This window comes from Capsicum annuum, chromosome 4 (genome assembly GCF_002878395.1).
Source record: "Capsicum annuum cultivar UCD-10X-F1 chromosome 4, UCD10Xv1.1, whole genome shotgun sequence".
Lineage (NCBI taxonomy): Eukaryota > Viridiplantae > Streptophyta > Magnoliopsida > Solanales > Solanaceae > Capsicum > Capsicum annuum.
This window is the reverse complement of record NC_061114.1, coordinates 213,303,516-213,319,618: the sequence shown is the minus strand read 5'-3', so window position 1 is coordinate 213,319,618 and position 16,103 is coordinate 213,303,516. Positions and strand designations below refer to the sequence as shown.

Sequence of the window (16,103 nt, the reverse complement as noted above, 5' to 3'; positions counted from 1 at the left end):
ATTTTTATGATACATATGTATTTATCAATAACGCAAATGTACCTTTTCAGTTTATATATGTATTTTATGGGCATAGTTACTTATTAGATCCTTATACGTATTTTTCAGATTTTAACTATTTGCATGTGTAGTTTTCATTATCTTTAGGTTTAAATATATATTTTACAAAATAATCGGTTGTATTAATTAATTACATATATAATGACGTTATATTAATGATGTATATATTTGCAACTTCAGTAAAATAGTTGCAACAAATTAATTATAATAAATTCAAGAAAATCAAACATTTGTCTTACAATGTAGAATCACATAATTGTCAATGAAAAAATTTAACACTTATTTTTTGACTGAATACATCAACAAACTTATCCTTTATTATATTTCCTACATGAACGCCTATTATGACCTTTAAATCTACATAAACTACAATAATTTTTGTTCTTCTTTCCGAATATATCTCTTCCTAATTTTCTATGATCCTTCTTTGGAGGTCTTTCAGGTGGCTGCTTGTACTTTGGGGGCAGAACAACCTCCTCCAATATCTCTGATGAAATTACCCAGTCATCTTTGTGCGGTAAAGAATAAACTAGAAGATCATACGTTCTCAAGACTGTTTTTAGCTTGTATAGATCTGAGCAATATGGTCCCTTCTTAATTTTTTTTTTATCAAGTACTGCATAAACATGCACACACGGTATCTAGTTCAATTGGAACGTACGGCAAAAATATTTTTTTTTCTTAAGGCAAACAATAAAATGTTGCTCCTTGTCGTGGACCGTATAGACACACTTTAAGATTGGTATAACTTGAAATTATTATAAAAAATTATAAAAATAAAAATAATTTTGACATTTGCAATTTTCCAATTAGCAAATGTATTTTGCCAATGCAACATATGTATTTTACAAGTCTGTATGTGTATTTTACAAGTCTGCATATATATTTTTCTGCTATGCATATGTATATTCAATTTGAATGCATTTGCAATTCAGATCTACATCAATATAAGAAGCTAGTAGTGTGTAGTGTTGATTATACAAAGCATTTATGCTCATCAATACAGTATCACTGATGTAATCTTCATATTGTTATTCATATGTCCATCTACTAAAGTGCTTAACGATAACAAGTATGCTTTCCATTGTCAATGTCCAGAACACCACAAAACAGTAAATATAAATTCAATTATCAAATACATACTACATACAATTAATCATTTGTATATATACAACTGGAAAACAAATTTCAACGAAACAAATTCTTTAGTCGAATAATATGTATCATCGACTAAAATTCAAATTTAACGTATACAAATTGTTATTCGATTTTATAAATACACAACGACAAGGACAACTTTGAAATTGAGAAAAAAAAATCGTTGAGAAAACTTTTCAAAATACGATCTCAAAATTTGAACTTCATGACTGTTACGCAAACTTGTTACTTATTAATTTTTCAGAATTTTTTGCAAATATATTTTATGAAATTCACAAACGGAATCAAGTTTGTTTATCAATACCTGTAATTGTAGCATTGTATTTTCAAATTTTCTTCACAAATTTCAGACGTTGATCAATAATATTGGAAGCACTTTTTTTTTTTTTGAATTAGCTTTGAATTACTGTTTATGAAAAATGATTTTTGAATTTGAATAATGTTGATGTAAATTAATGGTTGAGGTAAAAATAAAAGAGTCATATAAGGTAAATGAATCTGTTTAATTAATTGTGATATAAATTAAGGAACAATTTCATCCCTTATTTAACTCTAACTGATTAGAGTTAAATAAGGAATGGATACCCTATTTGTATATGTATTTATATAGCAACCTTTTACTAAAATACAGAATACATGTTGCTATTTTTTGTAATTTTAAAACTGTTATTATAAAAGTTATAATTAAGGCTCTACAGTTGCTATTTCTGAAATTTTCCCTAATAGTTATAGGAAGAAAGGACAAAAATATCACTTCACTCAAAAATAATTTCATCGTAACAATCATTCAAAATTAATTGCCTGTAATTAGCTACTAAATTAATTCCTACGTTTAGCCATTTTGATGTAGGCTTCGTCTCCTTCTTTATTTTTTATTTTTAAAGTTTTTGTTGTTCAATTTTTTTTAAAAAAACTTGGTTCATTTTTCTTATGAAAGAGGAATTCAACTTTTCTCTTTTGTTTTATTTCACTATTGTATTTTTTAAAAAATAAAATGTGTCAAAGTGGTATAAGCATTGTATCGATTTGGTATAGAAATTGTATATGCATATGTAGGTTTCCTCTCTTTTGAAAAAGTATATCAATATGGTGTAAACGTAGTATTAATTTTGTATAGGGGTTGTATATGCATGCATAGGTTCCGTCTCTTTTGAAAAAGTGTATCAATATGGTATAAGCGTTGTATCAATTTGGTATAGAAATTGTATATGCATGCATAGGTTCCGTCTCTTTTGAAAAAGTGTATCAATAGGTATAAGCGTTGTATAAATTTTGTATAAACACTGTATATGCAGGAATGGACTAAAGTAGCCCAATGACTATTAATTGGTATTAATTTGACCGACTGGTCATAAAGTGTCAAATTGATCAAATGCTGGCCATTTGTTTTAAAAATGGCCACTGGGTGTCCTTCCCCCCCAGTTACTATTTAGGGAAAACAACATAAATTCCAACAATTTAAAGTTTAATTACAGAAAATTTTGACATATTATATAATTACTGAAATCCCAATTTTGAGTCTGTCGAGATACACAATTAGCTCCTGATTCATCCAATAAAGATACATTATTTTCTTGTAAAAAATAAATAATTAGCTTTGGATAATTTTTTTCTGATTTTTGGTCTGTTACGATATGTAATTAACTCCCAATACAACTAACAAAGATACATAATTAACTGAGATTTTTATAAATACTTTGGTAAATTAAAGTGTATATCTATGTTATTTGGTTTTTAGTTTTAAACATAACTTCAATAATCAATGTCTTCGTCTTTGAGGACCAGAAACATCAAAAGACTCCGAGCCGGGACTTTGGATTAAAAGGGACAAACAAGTTTTCCAATTAAGTGAGGGTCATTCAAGTTTTTAAAATTAGGTGGAAGGGACAAAATTTTTTTGAGTTTTTTTTTAAAGTTTTTTCGTTCCAACAACTTCTCCCAATTGTTGAACAACTTTGATAGTTGTTCGACAACTTTACGAAGTTGTTCAACAATTATTAAAGTTGTTCGACAACTGCGCAAAGTTGTTTAATAACTGCGCGAAGTTGTTCGACAACTTTGCGAAGTTGTTCAACAACTGTGTGAAGTTGTTGAGACAACTAATGCAATTGTCGAACAACTGTCTCAATTGTTCAAGAGACTCTATTTTTTTAACTTTAAAAGATTGTGGGACCCACTTATCCCCATTTTCTAATTAAAGACTTGGGAGGGCCTATGAATTCATTTTTCTCTAACGAGAATCACCCGTGTTCAAAAACTAGAATCACCAAAAAAAAAAACCTCAATACTTGGAGTAGCACTATTCCTTTCAAATTACTTTTAACTTAATTTTAGAGTATTAAAAAACAGTTCAAAATAAACATGAATATTAGTATTCAATTTTAAAAAGAAGAGTATCGCATTATTAGTAATGAAAAAAAAAAAACCTTTTGTCCTTCATAATTTTAGAGAAATTATCAAATTAAAACATAGTAATTGATGGTAAGCACCCCTCACTTTCAATCTCAAAGAGTTTGAGCCACACCCAGTTCCTAGGAATGGAAAAAAAAAAAGGTAAAAAAAAATAATTAATTTTTGAAACATTGATCATACTCTTTTTTACGTACAAATATAAACGGAACAAAATGACCAAGGTGCAGACTGCTCAAACTATCATTATCAAACAAATTCAAATCGGGATGACCAATTTTGCTAAAGATTTCTGATACGAGATCGACAAGGAAGACACAAAAACATACACCAAAATAGTCAACGATTTGAAGAACCGAGGACCCCTTTGATGACCTCTCTCGGATTCACAAGAAGAACAAGAAAGGAAATGACATCAAGAGTAAAACACACTAAAAACAATAACAACACTTGATGAACAAGATGCAATAACAACAACACACGGTTACAAGACAAGAGCACAAATGGATTACACTAGATATAGACAAGCGATTGCAAGAAAGTAAAGATAGATAGATAGAAAAATAAAGATGTAATATTAACAATCCAAAAGCTTATTCCACTTTTGGACCTTTAATATCACACACAACCTAAACCTATCTCTTACGTGACCTCAAGGGAACCGGAACCCCCAAACAATCTCCGTTTCTAAGCAAATCATCAACACAAGATTTTGCCTTGCCCAAGAATTCCACCTTGAAAGAGGCTCTCAAAAGAGGCTACAAATATGTCATCTAAAATCTCCCCTTAAACAAACTGACTATTTATAGGCCATGCATCTTTATTACACAATGGGTCCAAAACTGACCCTAAAAGCTATTGGGCCCAAAAGTGACCCAAAGCCCAAAATAATGTCATGGGCGTCCATGCTCCCTCGAAGCCCACGCTATCTTCCAAACACGTCGTGGCTCAATGCTTCCGTGGATGACATCATCAAATGTAGCTTCTCCCGCGCTCCAAGCTATCATCCACACACGTATTTGTTCCCCTAAAACAACTAAATCTTGGATCCATAGATGTGATCCTTGAAGCATCAATCCCAAAGGAGTGGAGCCCATTGATCTTGTATCAATTTCTCCTTATAACGTGTTATATACTAGTAGTGGTAGACAAAAAATAATTTACCTAACATTTCTCCGCTATTTTTAAGCTAAGAAGTAAATAAGATTTCATCATTTTAATCTTGTGATTCATCCCTTAAATATATTTGTGAAAAGCTCATATAAGGCTCCCAACAAATGATAAAATTGGGAGCTCTAAGGAAAAGAAGGATTCTACTTGCCAATGCCAAGTACTTCCATGCATATCAACATTACATGATATAACTTTATTGATTCCTTTCTTTTTTCTACATTGACACTTTTGATTTGCTCTCCACAACCCACACATTTAAATCCAATGAAATGATCCAATATATATATAGTGGGGGTCTGAGGAGGGGGGAGTGTACGCAGATCAGTGGTATGGTCTGGGTACACTCCACCCTCCTCAAATCCCTGCTATGTGGAAATATACAAGGTATGTTATTGTATATCCCAATATTTACATATCAAAGTGATGTATAGCCAATATTTGCACATTGAATTTAAGCAAGTAATCCGAAATGAACAAGAATTTTCTTTAACCAAGAGAAACATATCAAGGATGTAAAATAATCCAATGGCATAGAGAGCCGTAAATACAATAAATAGTATGGCCACATATAGATATAGTTCTTTAACTTTTCTAGTAAGGCCTAGAATTTTTCTTCCCTATAGGTTAAAAAATCTAATTATTTGAAGTGATTTTATTTTTAAAAATTAAAGGAAGAAAAATTTCCAAAAACATGGAGCTTCAAGAAAAATAAAATAAAATAAAAAATTATCAAAGTTGATCACTTGTTAATCTCTGCTTGCACCTTCTCAATGAAACTAAGCATGCTCTCTAATCCTTTCTCATCTGAAAAAAGAAAAGAAAAGAAGGATGATATTTGTCATTGTTGCTAAACAACAAGTTGGGCTGCACAGAATATAATTAGTACAATAAATGGAGTTGAATAAATAAAAATGTTAAAGAGGTTTACCAAATCTTGGTATAGTGTGACCCTTGGGATGATGAATCACCACTGGATCAACATATAGTTCCAAGAGCTCCATCCCATACTTCTTTAGGTAGTCTTGCTCACCTATAATATCCATAATCAATAAGAAATTTACAAATTTAAAATCTTTTTAATTTGTTTTCTAATGCATGTAACAAACAAAAGTGAGAATGGTGAATGGTCCATGAATAGGAGGGTAAGAGATGATAACAGAGGGGAGGGACTTTGATCGGAAAAGCACGAGTAAGTTTAAGGGGCAACCCGGTGCATTAAAGTGCTCGCTATAGGCAGGGTTTGGAGAAGAGTCCGACCACAAGAGTCTATTGTACGCAGTCTTATCTTACATTTCTGTCGGATGTTGTTTTCAAGGTTTAAACTCGTGACCTTCTGATCACATAAAGTTTATCAGTTACTTCAAAGCTCTCCTTCTCCCACAGCAACAAATACTAAATAGTGTTGTCCACTAGGGTATCTGCCACCTCCCACCACAACAAGTATCAGCTAACTTTGATCATCAAGTTTAGGACAAATTAAATGAGTAAAAATCACTTACTCCGATATTTTCTCTCTCTAGAATTTAAACCTAAGACCGAATAATGTTCAACTCATTTCATTATCCACTAGGACACATTCTAGAGTGCAAAGTGTATTACTAATAATTGGTATATCTTATTAAATAATTTGTAACCATATAATCAAAACATAATGAAAAAAATTACACCGTACCACAACTTAACTTACCATAACTATTTAAAATCCCAATTCTTTTAAATAATTACATAAAGTCCTGATTTCACTTAAAATTCGGATACATCACTGAAGAATGTGATGTATCCGTACTGAATGTAATGTATTCGGGCAAAATTAAGTTATGTATTAGGAAGAATGTGATGTATTTATGTGGACTAAATCAGAAAAAATTGATATAATGAATAATTAACTTCAAAAGAGTTGGAATTTATGTAACTTTTACGTAAAAAAAAAAGTTTGTTAAATGTTTCCTTCGACTTCTTTTTTGGAAAAACCCATAAAAGTAACACCGAAAAAGCTAGGAATATACATCTTAGGGGTGTAAATGTAGTATTTTTATAGTAGGACGACGTAAGTATTTGAATTTAAAATTTAAGGAATTTATTCATAACTAAGTCATAGTACAAGGTGTTTTGTGTAGCACATACAAAGAAGGAATTTGGACATAAAAATTGAAGTTTGAGTTGGAGTTTGAGCTAAAGTTGATGAAAATAATTGAAGTTGTTTTTGAATTTTCATGAAAGAAAAATAATGAAAAAAAAGTGAAAACAAGTTTTTCTTGTTTTTCACTTTTTCAAATATAACTCCAAGTTATATGTGGAAATCTCGTAACCAAACATCAACTTGAAGCTATATTATGACATAAAGTGAAGAATTTTTCTGAAAAAATGAAAAAAATTCATGGCCAAACGAGGCCGTGTGGTAATTTGTAGGAACAGAAAGTACCTAAGAAGTGAACAGAAGGGCATGTAATTGGTGATGAATAAGCTTTCTCTGCCACTGAATTATCCTGCAATTTAGCACCTCCAATAATTATCAGATATTTTATTTTTGGCACCTTTGTAAGTCCCACTCCCTGCCAATATCACACCAAAATAACCATCACAAGATGGACAGGTTTAATTGAACACCAAGAACAATAATATCACACCAAAATAACCATCACAAGATGGACAAGTTTAATTGAACACCAAGAACAATAATACATTATGGTCCAAATTGTGACATTCATCCTCCGTTCTTAAACAAGCGAACATTTTAACTTGAGCACACCTCTTAAAAAATTATTCATTTGTAGAAAATAAAAAATATTTTTACTAACTTATTCGTAATAAATATCTTGAAAAAAATTATTACTTAACTCTTTAGCAATTCTTGATTTTGTAAAATTTTCTTTACTTAAAAAAGGATAAAATTGAAAGAATGTCATTAATATCTTCTTTAATTATATAAAGTATCCACTATTAGAAACAAATGAAAATGCTAAACATACACTTATTTAGAAATAAAGGAGTGTTTATCACTAACGTCTCTCGAAACAATCAACATTTTCATTTTTACACATCAAAGAAAGACATCCAACTATATGGGGAAACATTTCTAATGCCTAGTGTTTACCTTATCCTGCAACCCAGGCAATCCTCCAGAAATAATTGCCCCCTGAAGTTTACCAAAAGACACAGATACTCAGAATCAGATTGTGCAAATTTCCTATAAAGAAAGATACAGACCATCACAAATTTGAAATGACAACAAGAGAAAGTACTTAAAAGAGTCTAGGACTGTCGAAGTCATTCAGAAATGCAGAAAATAGATTTTTCCCTCTCACAAAATCAATATCAATTTTTTCCAAAATAAACCCCCCCAAAAAATTGTACCAAATTTAAATCCAAGCATCCTAAGAGAATAAGGAAAACTACAACAATTTTTTTTTAAAATCTGAAAAGGAAAAATTGAAGACATACCTGGGAGAAACCAAGAAGACCATCGAAAGGTCCATGTTTAATCATACATTCTTCTATGTATTCAAGACATTTATCAAAATTCTCATACACTTTCAAATCCTGCAGTTCAAAACAACAACAGTTATAAAACAAAATAAAAATATTTTTTCTTTTCCTTTTTCAATTAATTTAGCATAAACTCATGTAACAAGCTTTAACTACAATTAGAATACCATCTAAACAAGCAATGGGTCATTTTAAGTGGCAGGGTAGCCTTGTCGCCACGATCTACCGAGATTTAGTACTTTATTGCTTTAATTCAGAAAAAATAAAAATTAGAACTGCAACCTTATTGAACTGATACCATTCGTAATAAGGAGGGTCAAATATGCCCTCAACTTCAGATTTGCCTTGACATGGAAAAGGTGCATCAATAAAAACAAGATCCAATTTATCCACAACTTGAGTTGGCCATTTATCAAAAATTTGCTTCTTCAAAATTGCTCCACTTGTTCTAAATCCATGAAGGCAAAGAAATCTTGGTAATTTCTTCTGATTGGTACCTTCACTTGCCATGGCGACATGTGATGTCTGCTGATGGATATTCACGTGAACAAGCAAGGACCTTTTTGGCCTTATATTTTGGAGGTAATTTTTGGGAAAATGTTGGCCAAATATATGTTTGGCCATGGAATTGTCTAATATTTGAGAGATTGTGGAAATTAAATTCCACAATTTCAAGAAAGTGCAAAAAAATGTTTTTGGGTCAAAATATAGTTATTGGTTTCTTTAGGAATTTATAAAACTTACTAGAATTTTTTATATTTTATATTAACACAAGTCCATAATTATGACTCCATTTGATTGTTACTATTGTTGTTATTATTTGCTCCTTCCTTTTCACTAATGGATTCAAGATTTTCATAATTAATTCTAATTGACGAATTATAGTAGCTGGTAATTATGTTATCAATAATTTTCATTAAAATATCATATTATAATTTTAGAATAATGTACCTATCGTTGATTATAAAAATAAAAATTCTGTTTCAAATTTGTGAATATTTTTGATAGTTTTTGAAATTTATGGATATATGTCATTTTTTATAATTTTTCAAAAAACAGTGAAGTATATTTCCAAAAACCATGATCAAACACATTTTTACATTTTAATCCAAACTTCACCTTAAATTCAATTTCCTAAAATATTTAGCTATTTTGTTAGTTCTTTTGTTGGCATCAACTTGAAAATTGGCTGTACAAACAAAAGCACAAGCCTAATTTTGAAAAAATTTCATAAAAGCACAACTTTAGTTTCTACGATTACTAAAAGTCCATTTAGTTTGAAAAAATTGGAGGTGATTAGGCATGATATGAAGTAGTTAAAGCTTATAGAGGATATGACCCTTGATAGGAAGGTGTGAAGGACGCAGATTAGGGTAGAGGGTTAAGGGGTAGGAGTCCGTCTGCGACAGTAGGGAAGCGTACTTTGTTTGCGCCTGGAGTTCCCTGTTCGGGGTGTTTGAGTGATGTTTATGATTTTCGGATAGATTGTGTATAGTATTATCTTGTGGTTGTATTGTTTCTTGTAGTAGCTAGCAGTGTTAGTTTACACGCTTTTATGTTTTTTTGTTTGTTATAATGTTATCTGTCCTGAGTCGGGGGTTTATCAGTTTCAGTCTCTCTACTTCACCTGAGGTAGTGGTATGGTTTGGGTACACTTTACCCTCCCGAACCCCATTATTTAGGAATACACTAGGTATGTTGTTGTTGAGAGCACATATAGCCAAATTTTAGTGAACTTTTTATCAAATCACAAATGAAATGAAATATTTATGTTCATGAGATCAACAAACTTAGACCTATGAAAGTAGAAACATAGTGGGAAGCATTCTAAAGCCAAGTAACCTTGGTAGACCAAAAGTCTAAACTCGATTGATTTATGCAGTCTAAGTAAGCAATGAATACTTTACTATTGAGAAACACGTTGACAAACATGCATTATTGATAAAAAGAGAATACTCTCCATTGGAGAGAAACAACAAACAGTTAAGAGGAGAAAATGAAAACTGTTTTTACTCCTTTGTAGAGTACAATATATATACAAGTGGCAACTTGCTTGACAGTTGGACATCACTATTAATCCAACTAACTAACTAATCACTAACAAACTAACTAATCATTAACAAACTAAAATATACAATCTTATGATAATTAATCTCTAATTTTAATACCCCTCCTCAAGTTGGAGGTGATGACTTCACAACCAACTTGTGTAGAAAAGTAGAGTGCTTAACTCCAGTGAGAGCCTTTGTAAGGATGTCAGACAACTGGTGAGTAGTATCAACGTGATGAAGAGTGAAAAGCCCCTTTTGAAGCTTTTTCCTAACAAAGTGGCAGTCGACCTCAATGTGTTTTGTACGCTCATGAAACACAGGATTTCGAGCTATGTGTATTGCTGATTGGCTTTCACAATATACCTCACTAGGAGATGAATGATGAACACTCAACTCAGCAAACAATCTATCAAACCATACCAACTCACCCACTACTTTTCTTAAGGATCTGTACTCAGCTTCTGCAGAGGATAAAAAGATGGTAACCTATTTCTTGGACTTCTAGCTGATGGGGTTGTTTCCCAGAAGCACTAAGTAACCACTAACTGACCTCCGTGAATCAGGACAAGAGGCCCAGTTAGAGTCACAGAAGGTCTTTACTGTGCAATCTGCATCTTTGGACATATAAATTCCAAGTGTTGGATCTTTATTTAGGTATCTAAGCAAGTAAAAAGTTGCCTTGAGATGAGGCAATCTGGGATCTTGTATGTATTGACTTAATTGTTGCACACTAAATGCTATATCCAATCTAGTATTAGTGAGGAAATTCAACTTCCCTATAAGCTTTCTATAATATGTGGGATCTGGCAATGGATCTCCTTCTTTGGCTTTCAGCTTAGTGGTGGGATCAAGTGGTGATGACATTGAACTGTAATCAAAGCAATTGTACTCCTTGAGAAAGTCCATGGTAAACTTCCTCTGAGAAATAATGGCACCTCCTTCTGTTTTTAACACCTCCATTCCCAGGAAATAGTACAATTGTCTTAGGTCTTTGATCCCAAAACTTTCATGCAGATAGTTCTTAAGCATTATAATTTCTTCTGAATTTGTTCCTGTCAGAATTACATCATCTACATAGACTGCTATGAACAACATAAATGGTCCATTTTTCTTATAGAATAAAGAATAATCATGATGTGAGTGATGGTATCCTCTAGCAGATAAGGCCTCAGTCAATTTGGCATACCATTATCTACTTGTCTGTTTTAGTTCATAAAGAGACTTGTTCAACCAGTAGACCAATTTACAATCTCCAATATTTAGACCCTGAGGCACCTGCATATATACTTCTTCATATAGATCTTCATGAAGAAATGCATTATTTACATCCAGTTGGAACATGTTCTAACCTTTCTTCACTGCACATGCTATCAATGTCCTAACTGTAGTCATTTTGACTACTGGTGAATATGTTTCAGTATAGTCTATTCCAGCCTGCTGTGTATATCCCTTCACCACAAGCCTAGCTTTGAACCTTTCTACACTCTTATCTGCTTTATGCTTAACTTTATATACCCACTTACATCCAATTACTTGTTTTCCTGGAGGTAACTCAACAAGATCCTAGGTATTATTAGCATATAGTGCCTCAAATTCTTGGATTATAGACTTTTTCCAAGCAGGATTTATGGCTGCTTCCTCATTAAAGGATGGCTCACTATCATGAAAAATATTTGTATTTGACTATGGTATGCAATAACATCAGGAGACACATGATGGTGGTTAGTAAATATGGCACTTAAATAGAAATTGGTAGGGGATGGATCAGCGTATGAATCAGCATGTGTATTTGGAGATGGTATAATGGTCTTTAAAGTAGGAATGGAATAGATGAAGTCTTTGAAGTGATGATGAGTCCTATTTTCCCTGGTGGACCTCCTTCTCTGCACCTCTGTAGGAATATTGTTGGTTTGTCCATGATGAGAAGAGTCATAAAAGGTTACATGTAGTGTGGGAGATGTTTGAGATGGGTGTGTAGGACCAAGATTGGATGGTGGTGCAGTATGTGTAACAGAATCACTACCATGATCATTCACCAAGGTTTGTTGTGGTTCATAATCACTGTACATGGGATTACTATTGAAAACAGATTTGAGAACAGAAGGAAAAGTATGATTCTCAGACACTAGATTGAAAGAAAAAACATGTTCATGAAAAATGACATCCCTGGAGATATGTATCCTTTTTGTGGCAAGACTCATCACCTTATAGCCCTTTGTTCCAAATGGATATCCAATAAAGACATGGGGTGTAGTTCTTGGCTCAAGTTTATCCACTTTGGGTACTGTTGGATAACATAAACATCCAAATGATCTCAAGTGGAAGTAATCAGGCTTTTGATTGTACAACAGTTCATAAGGGCATTTGTTGTTGAGATGGGTAGAGGAAAGTCTGTTAACGATATATGTTACTGCTAAAAGACAATCACCCTAATACTTTAGAGGTAATTTTTATTGAAATAAGAGTGCTCTATATGTTTCAAGTAAATATTTGTGTTTCTTTTCCACCACACTATTTTGTTGTGGTGTATATGGGTAAGTTTTCTGATGGTTTATACTTTTGGAATGAAAGAAATCTAAGGCTTCATTATTGGTGAACTCAAGACCATTGTCAGATCTAATTATTTTGACTGAGGTATTGAATTGGTTCTCTATCAATGAGATGAAGGTTTTTAGGACAGACAAGGTATTACTTGTGGTGTTCAATAAATGTGTCCAGGTAGATCTACTATAATCATCCACCATAGTGAGGAAATACTTGTAATTGTCATGTGTAGATGTGTGGTAAGGGCCCTATAAATCTACATGGACCAGTTCAAATGCATATTTGGTGTAGACACATAATTTTATCCCTCCCTGAAAGCTTTTTTTTACCATTTTATCCTCTTTTTACTGCGTGCCCTCACCCGTGTGATTATATCCCACAAATGTACGAAAAATAACAACCCTCAACAAAATCCCTAATAAATTTTATCTTGTTTTAATCCTATCCTAACCAACACACTCTCACACTCACCCCTTACAATTCTCTCACTGTAGACAAACACCAACACTACTCCTTCCATCGTCACTCTTTCTTGACACACTATACACGCACAACCATCGACATTCACACCCCCTTCTCTTTTTCTTCCTAGAATAACAGCACAAACCCTCTTTCATTTTGGGTTATACGTCACCCACATCTTCATCTCCAAAATTCCATTTCATTACTGACTAGATGACTCCCTTCGCATTGATCTTCATAGGATAAACCATAAAACAGTCACGGAATTCTTTGAGGAGCTGTCGAATTTACTTTCTTTCTCCCTCATTGCTTTGATTTTGAGATTTTGGGTAAAAATCTAGGTTTGTTGGAATTTTGGTGTTTTCTGCACCATCGGTTAAGGCAAAAATAGAAGCTAAGATCGATTCTTTAATGAGTGTGAATTTTATACAAGGTTTAAGGGTTGCTCTATTTTAAAGATTTTTTAAAATTGAAAGACACGCTTCAAAGGTTCGATTTGTCTCGATTGGGTCATTGTGGTCAGTTTCGGGTTTTGATTTTTGTGATACCGAGTTTTGGAGTTGGTCAGTTCGCGATTGAGGTTCGACTTGAGGCTTTTGGACCCGATTCTATTTTTTAATCACATTATTTGACACAATAAAAGCTTCGATTGAGGTTCATTTTTCATCCCTTTTCTTGAATAATTTTAAATTTTGATATTTTGTGTGGCGAATTGAAAATGTGTAGATCTTGTTTTTGTTTGATTTTGTGATGTTTGAATCATAAATGTCGGTTGATGTTGAATTCAAATTATGAAGATTAAATTGATAGTCTAAAGATTAGTTAATCGTTGATTGAGAATTAAAGTTGTTGTTTGGGGTCGAGATCGAAAAATTGATAAAATGAATAAGGATCAGTCTTGATTTATTGTTGTCGGTTTATTTTGAAATAAATATTGATGTTTAGTGTAATAGTATCATGTCTTAGGTTGGACATTGATAGTCAAGTTCTAGGTTTTGGTGGGTAGGCAACTCGTAGGATTTTAATCACCGAATGTGTAAATATTTGTGTTGAGTGCTTTTCTTCATTTTCATCACATTTCATTAAATGTATTCATTTGGTCGGGGAATGCCCCGAGGTATTTGTGTTTGTTCACTGGGGAATGCCCCGACGTACTATGTTGGCAGAAAGACGTTCATGAGGAAGGCCCGAGGCGTCGAGTAAAGCAAGGGAGCATAGTTAGGATTAGTATAGGTTAGATATGATTTATTTTTACATTTTTTTTATTTTTGGGACTGTATAATTGGACTGAACACTATACTTTTATTCGTTTTGTTTGGTTTGTTTGTTTGATTGCTTTACGTGCTTCTTTGTGGTTTGTACATTCGTAGTGTCAAAATTAGCCGATACGCTTCACCAAGCGACCGTGGTCGAACCACGAGATCGAGGGGTTCCTAACACCTTTCCTTCGACCAACAGAATTCCTTAGCCGGAATCTCTGTTCGCAGATCAGTTTTACAGAGTCAAAACCATTTTGAAAAAGGATATCCACGGGTGACTTGGCACACCCGATTTATGCCAAGTGGCGACTTTGAGTTTAGAATAAAATGAATCTTTTTCGAAACAAATTTTCATATTTTGTCACTTAATAATAAAAATCCTTTCAAAACAATTCATGAATCTTTTTGGAGTTGAAAAAAAAGGGGTGTGACAGCTCTGGCGACTTTGCTGAGGATTTTTCAGAATTCGAGCTAATTTTTGAAGTTGTATCGGCTTTGTTTGACATTATGGGTGTATAGACATTTTTGTGTTATTGTTCGTATTTGTTTTATCATTGTTGAGTGCCTACTTGTTATGTGTTTACAGTTTTTCTTTACGTGTTACCGCTTTATATCTGGCATCATGTGCATAACCCGAGTCATTCTTTCTACAATAAGTCTGTAGTACACGTGTTGTACACGACCTCTAGTTGAGTCACCCCTATTTTAAGAGGGGGAGCCGTCGGTGTTATGGAGTGGGTGGGAAGCTCTCGCAGCCACTATCGATCATACGCTCCCCCGAACAACCTTGTTAGTGGATCCCAGCGTAGGTTAGTCTTTAGATCATGCTTATCTGCATCATATTGAGACCTAGTGGGACTCACTTAGTCCTTTGTAGAAGACTTACCTCTAAAGCATCCCTACATGCTAAATGTTGCATCCCTAAAGATAACATGGTCATTTGACCGATTAATTTGGGGAAAGCATGTGTTAGAAGTAAAGTGTGTAGACAAGAAAATGTTGAAAAAAAGAGAGAAAAAAGAAAGGTGAGTAAAAAAAGAGTGTTTCGTAGTTTTAGAGTTCTTTATGACTTTTGATTTTTTTTGTCACAATTCAAAAAGATGTTTTACACTTTGCACTCATGTTCTCAAAAACATCAAATTTTTTTTCCTTTTATTTCTTTACCATGCATTCATAATTCAAAATTTTCAAAAAAGATTTTTTCTCTTAATAGGAGCTTCTTTATAAAAGAAAATTCAAAAAAATGGTAGTAGTTGTGTTCATTTCATAAAATAAAATACCAAAAAGATCTTCCTTTCGTAGTTGTTGGTGTCAGTTTTATGTGAAGTGTCAAATGAAAAAACTCAAAAATATTTTATAACATTGTTCATCGTTTGTCTTTGGTCGAATCTCTTACGTCAGGGTCTAGCTGGTTATTTAATCCTTAATTGTCCAATCTGGACGAACTACGCACCCCTGATTCTCCTCTTTCGGAGTGAGATACATAGGCAACCTATTGTTG

The 16,103-nt window shown here is 32.9% G+C and overlaps 1 protein-coding gene across 2 annotated transcripts; it reads right to left on the bottom strand.

Annotated features, from left to right (window-relative positions):
- Positions 1–5,270: 5,270 nt before the first annotated feature.
- LOC107867414 (esterase OVCA2) lies at positions 5,271–9,033 on the bottom strand. 2 transcript variants are annotated; one of them, XM_016713642.2, is made up of 6 exons: positions 8,569–9,033; positions 8,242–8,340; positions 7,895–7,936; positions 7,223–7,352; positions 5,729–5,830; positions 5,271–5,604 (listed from the first exon to the last, which is right to left on the bottom strand). In XM_016713642.2, exons 1-6 carry the CDS (start codon positions 8,908–8,910, stop codon positions 5,540–5,542), a joined length of 780 nt encoding a protein of 259 aa, XP_016569128.1. In that variant the 5' UTR covers positions 8,911–9,033; the 3' UTR covers positions 5,271–5,539. The 2 variants fall into 2 exon arrangements, with proteins under 2 accessions (XP_016569128.1, XP_016569130.1); XM_016713644.2 differs by having other exon boundaries at positions 7,223–7,286; positions 8,569–8,987.
- Positions 9,034–16,103: the final 7,070 nt, after the last annotated feature.

Coding starts and splice junctions, on each gene's coding strand:
- LOC107867414 (XM_016713642.2), bottom strand. CDS start 8,910: ATGGCCAAACATATATTTGGCCAACATTTTCCCAAAAATTACCTCCAA. Junction 7,937..8,241: donor GTCTTCTTGGTTTCTCCCAG/GTATGTCTTCAA, acceptor GGTAAACTTCAG/GGGGCAATTATTTCTGGAGG. Junction 5,605..5,728: donor TCACACTATACCAAGATTTG/GTAAACCTCTTT, acceptor TTCTTTTTTCAG/ATGAGAAAGGATTAGAGAGC.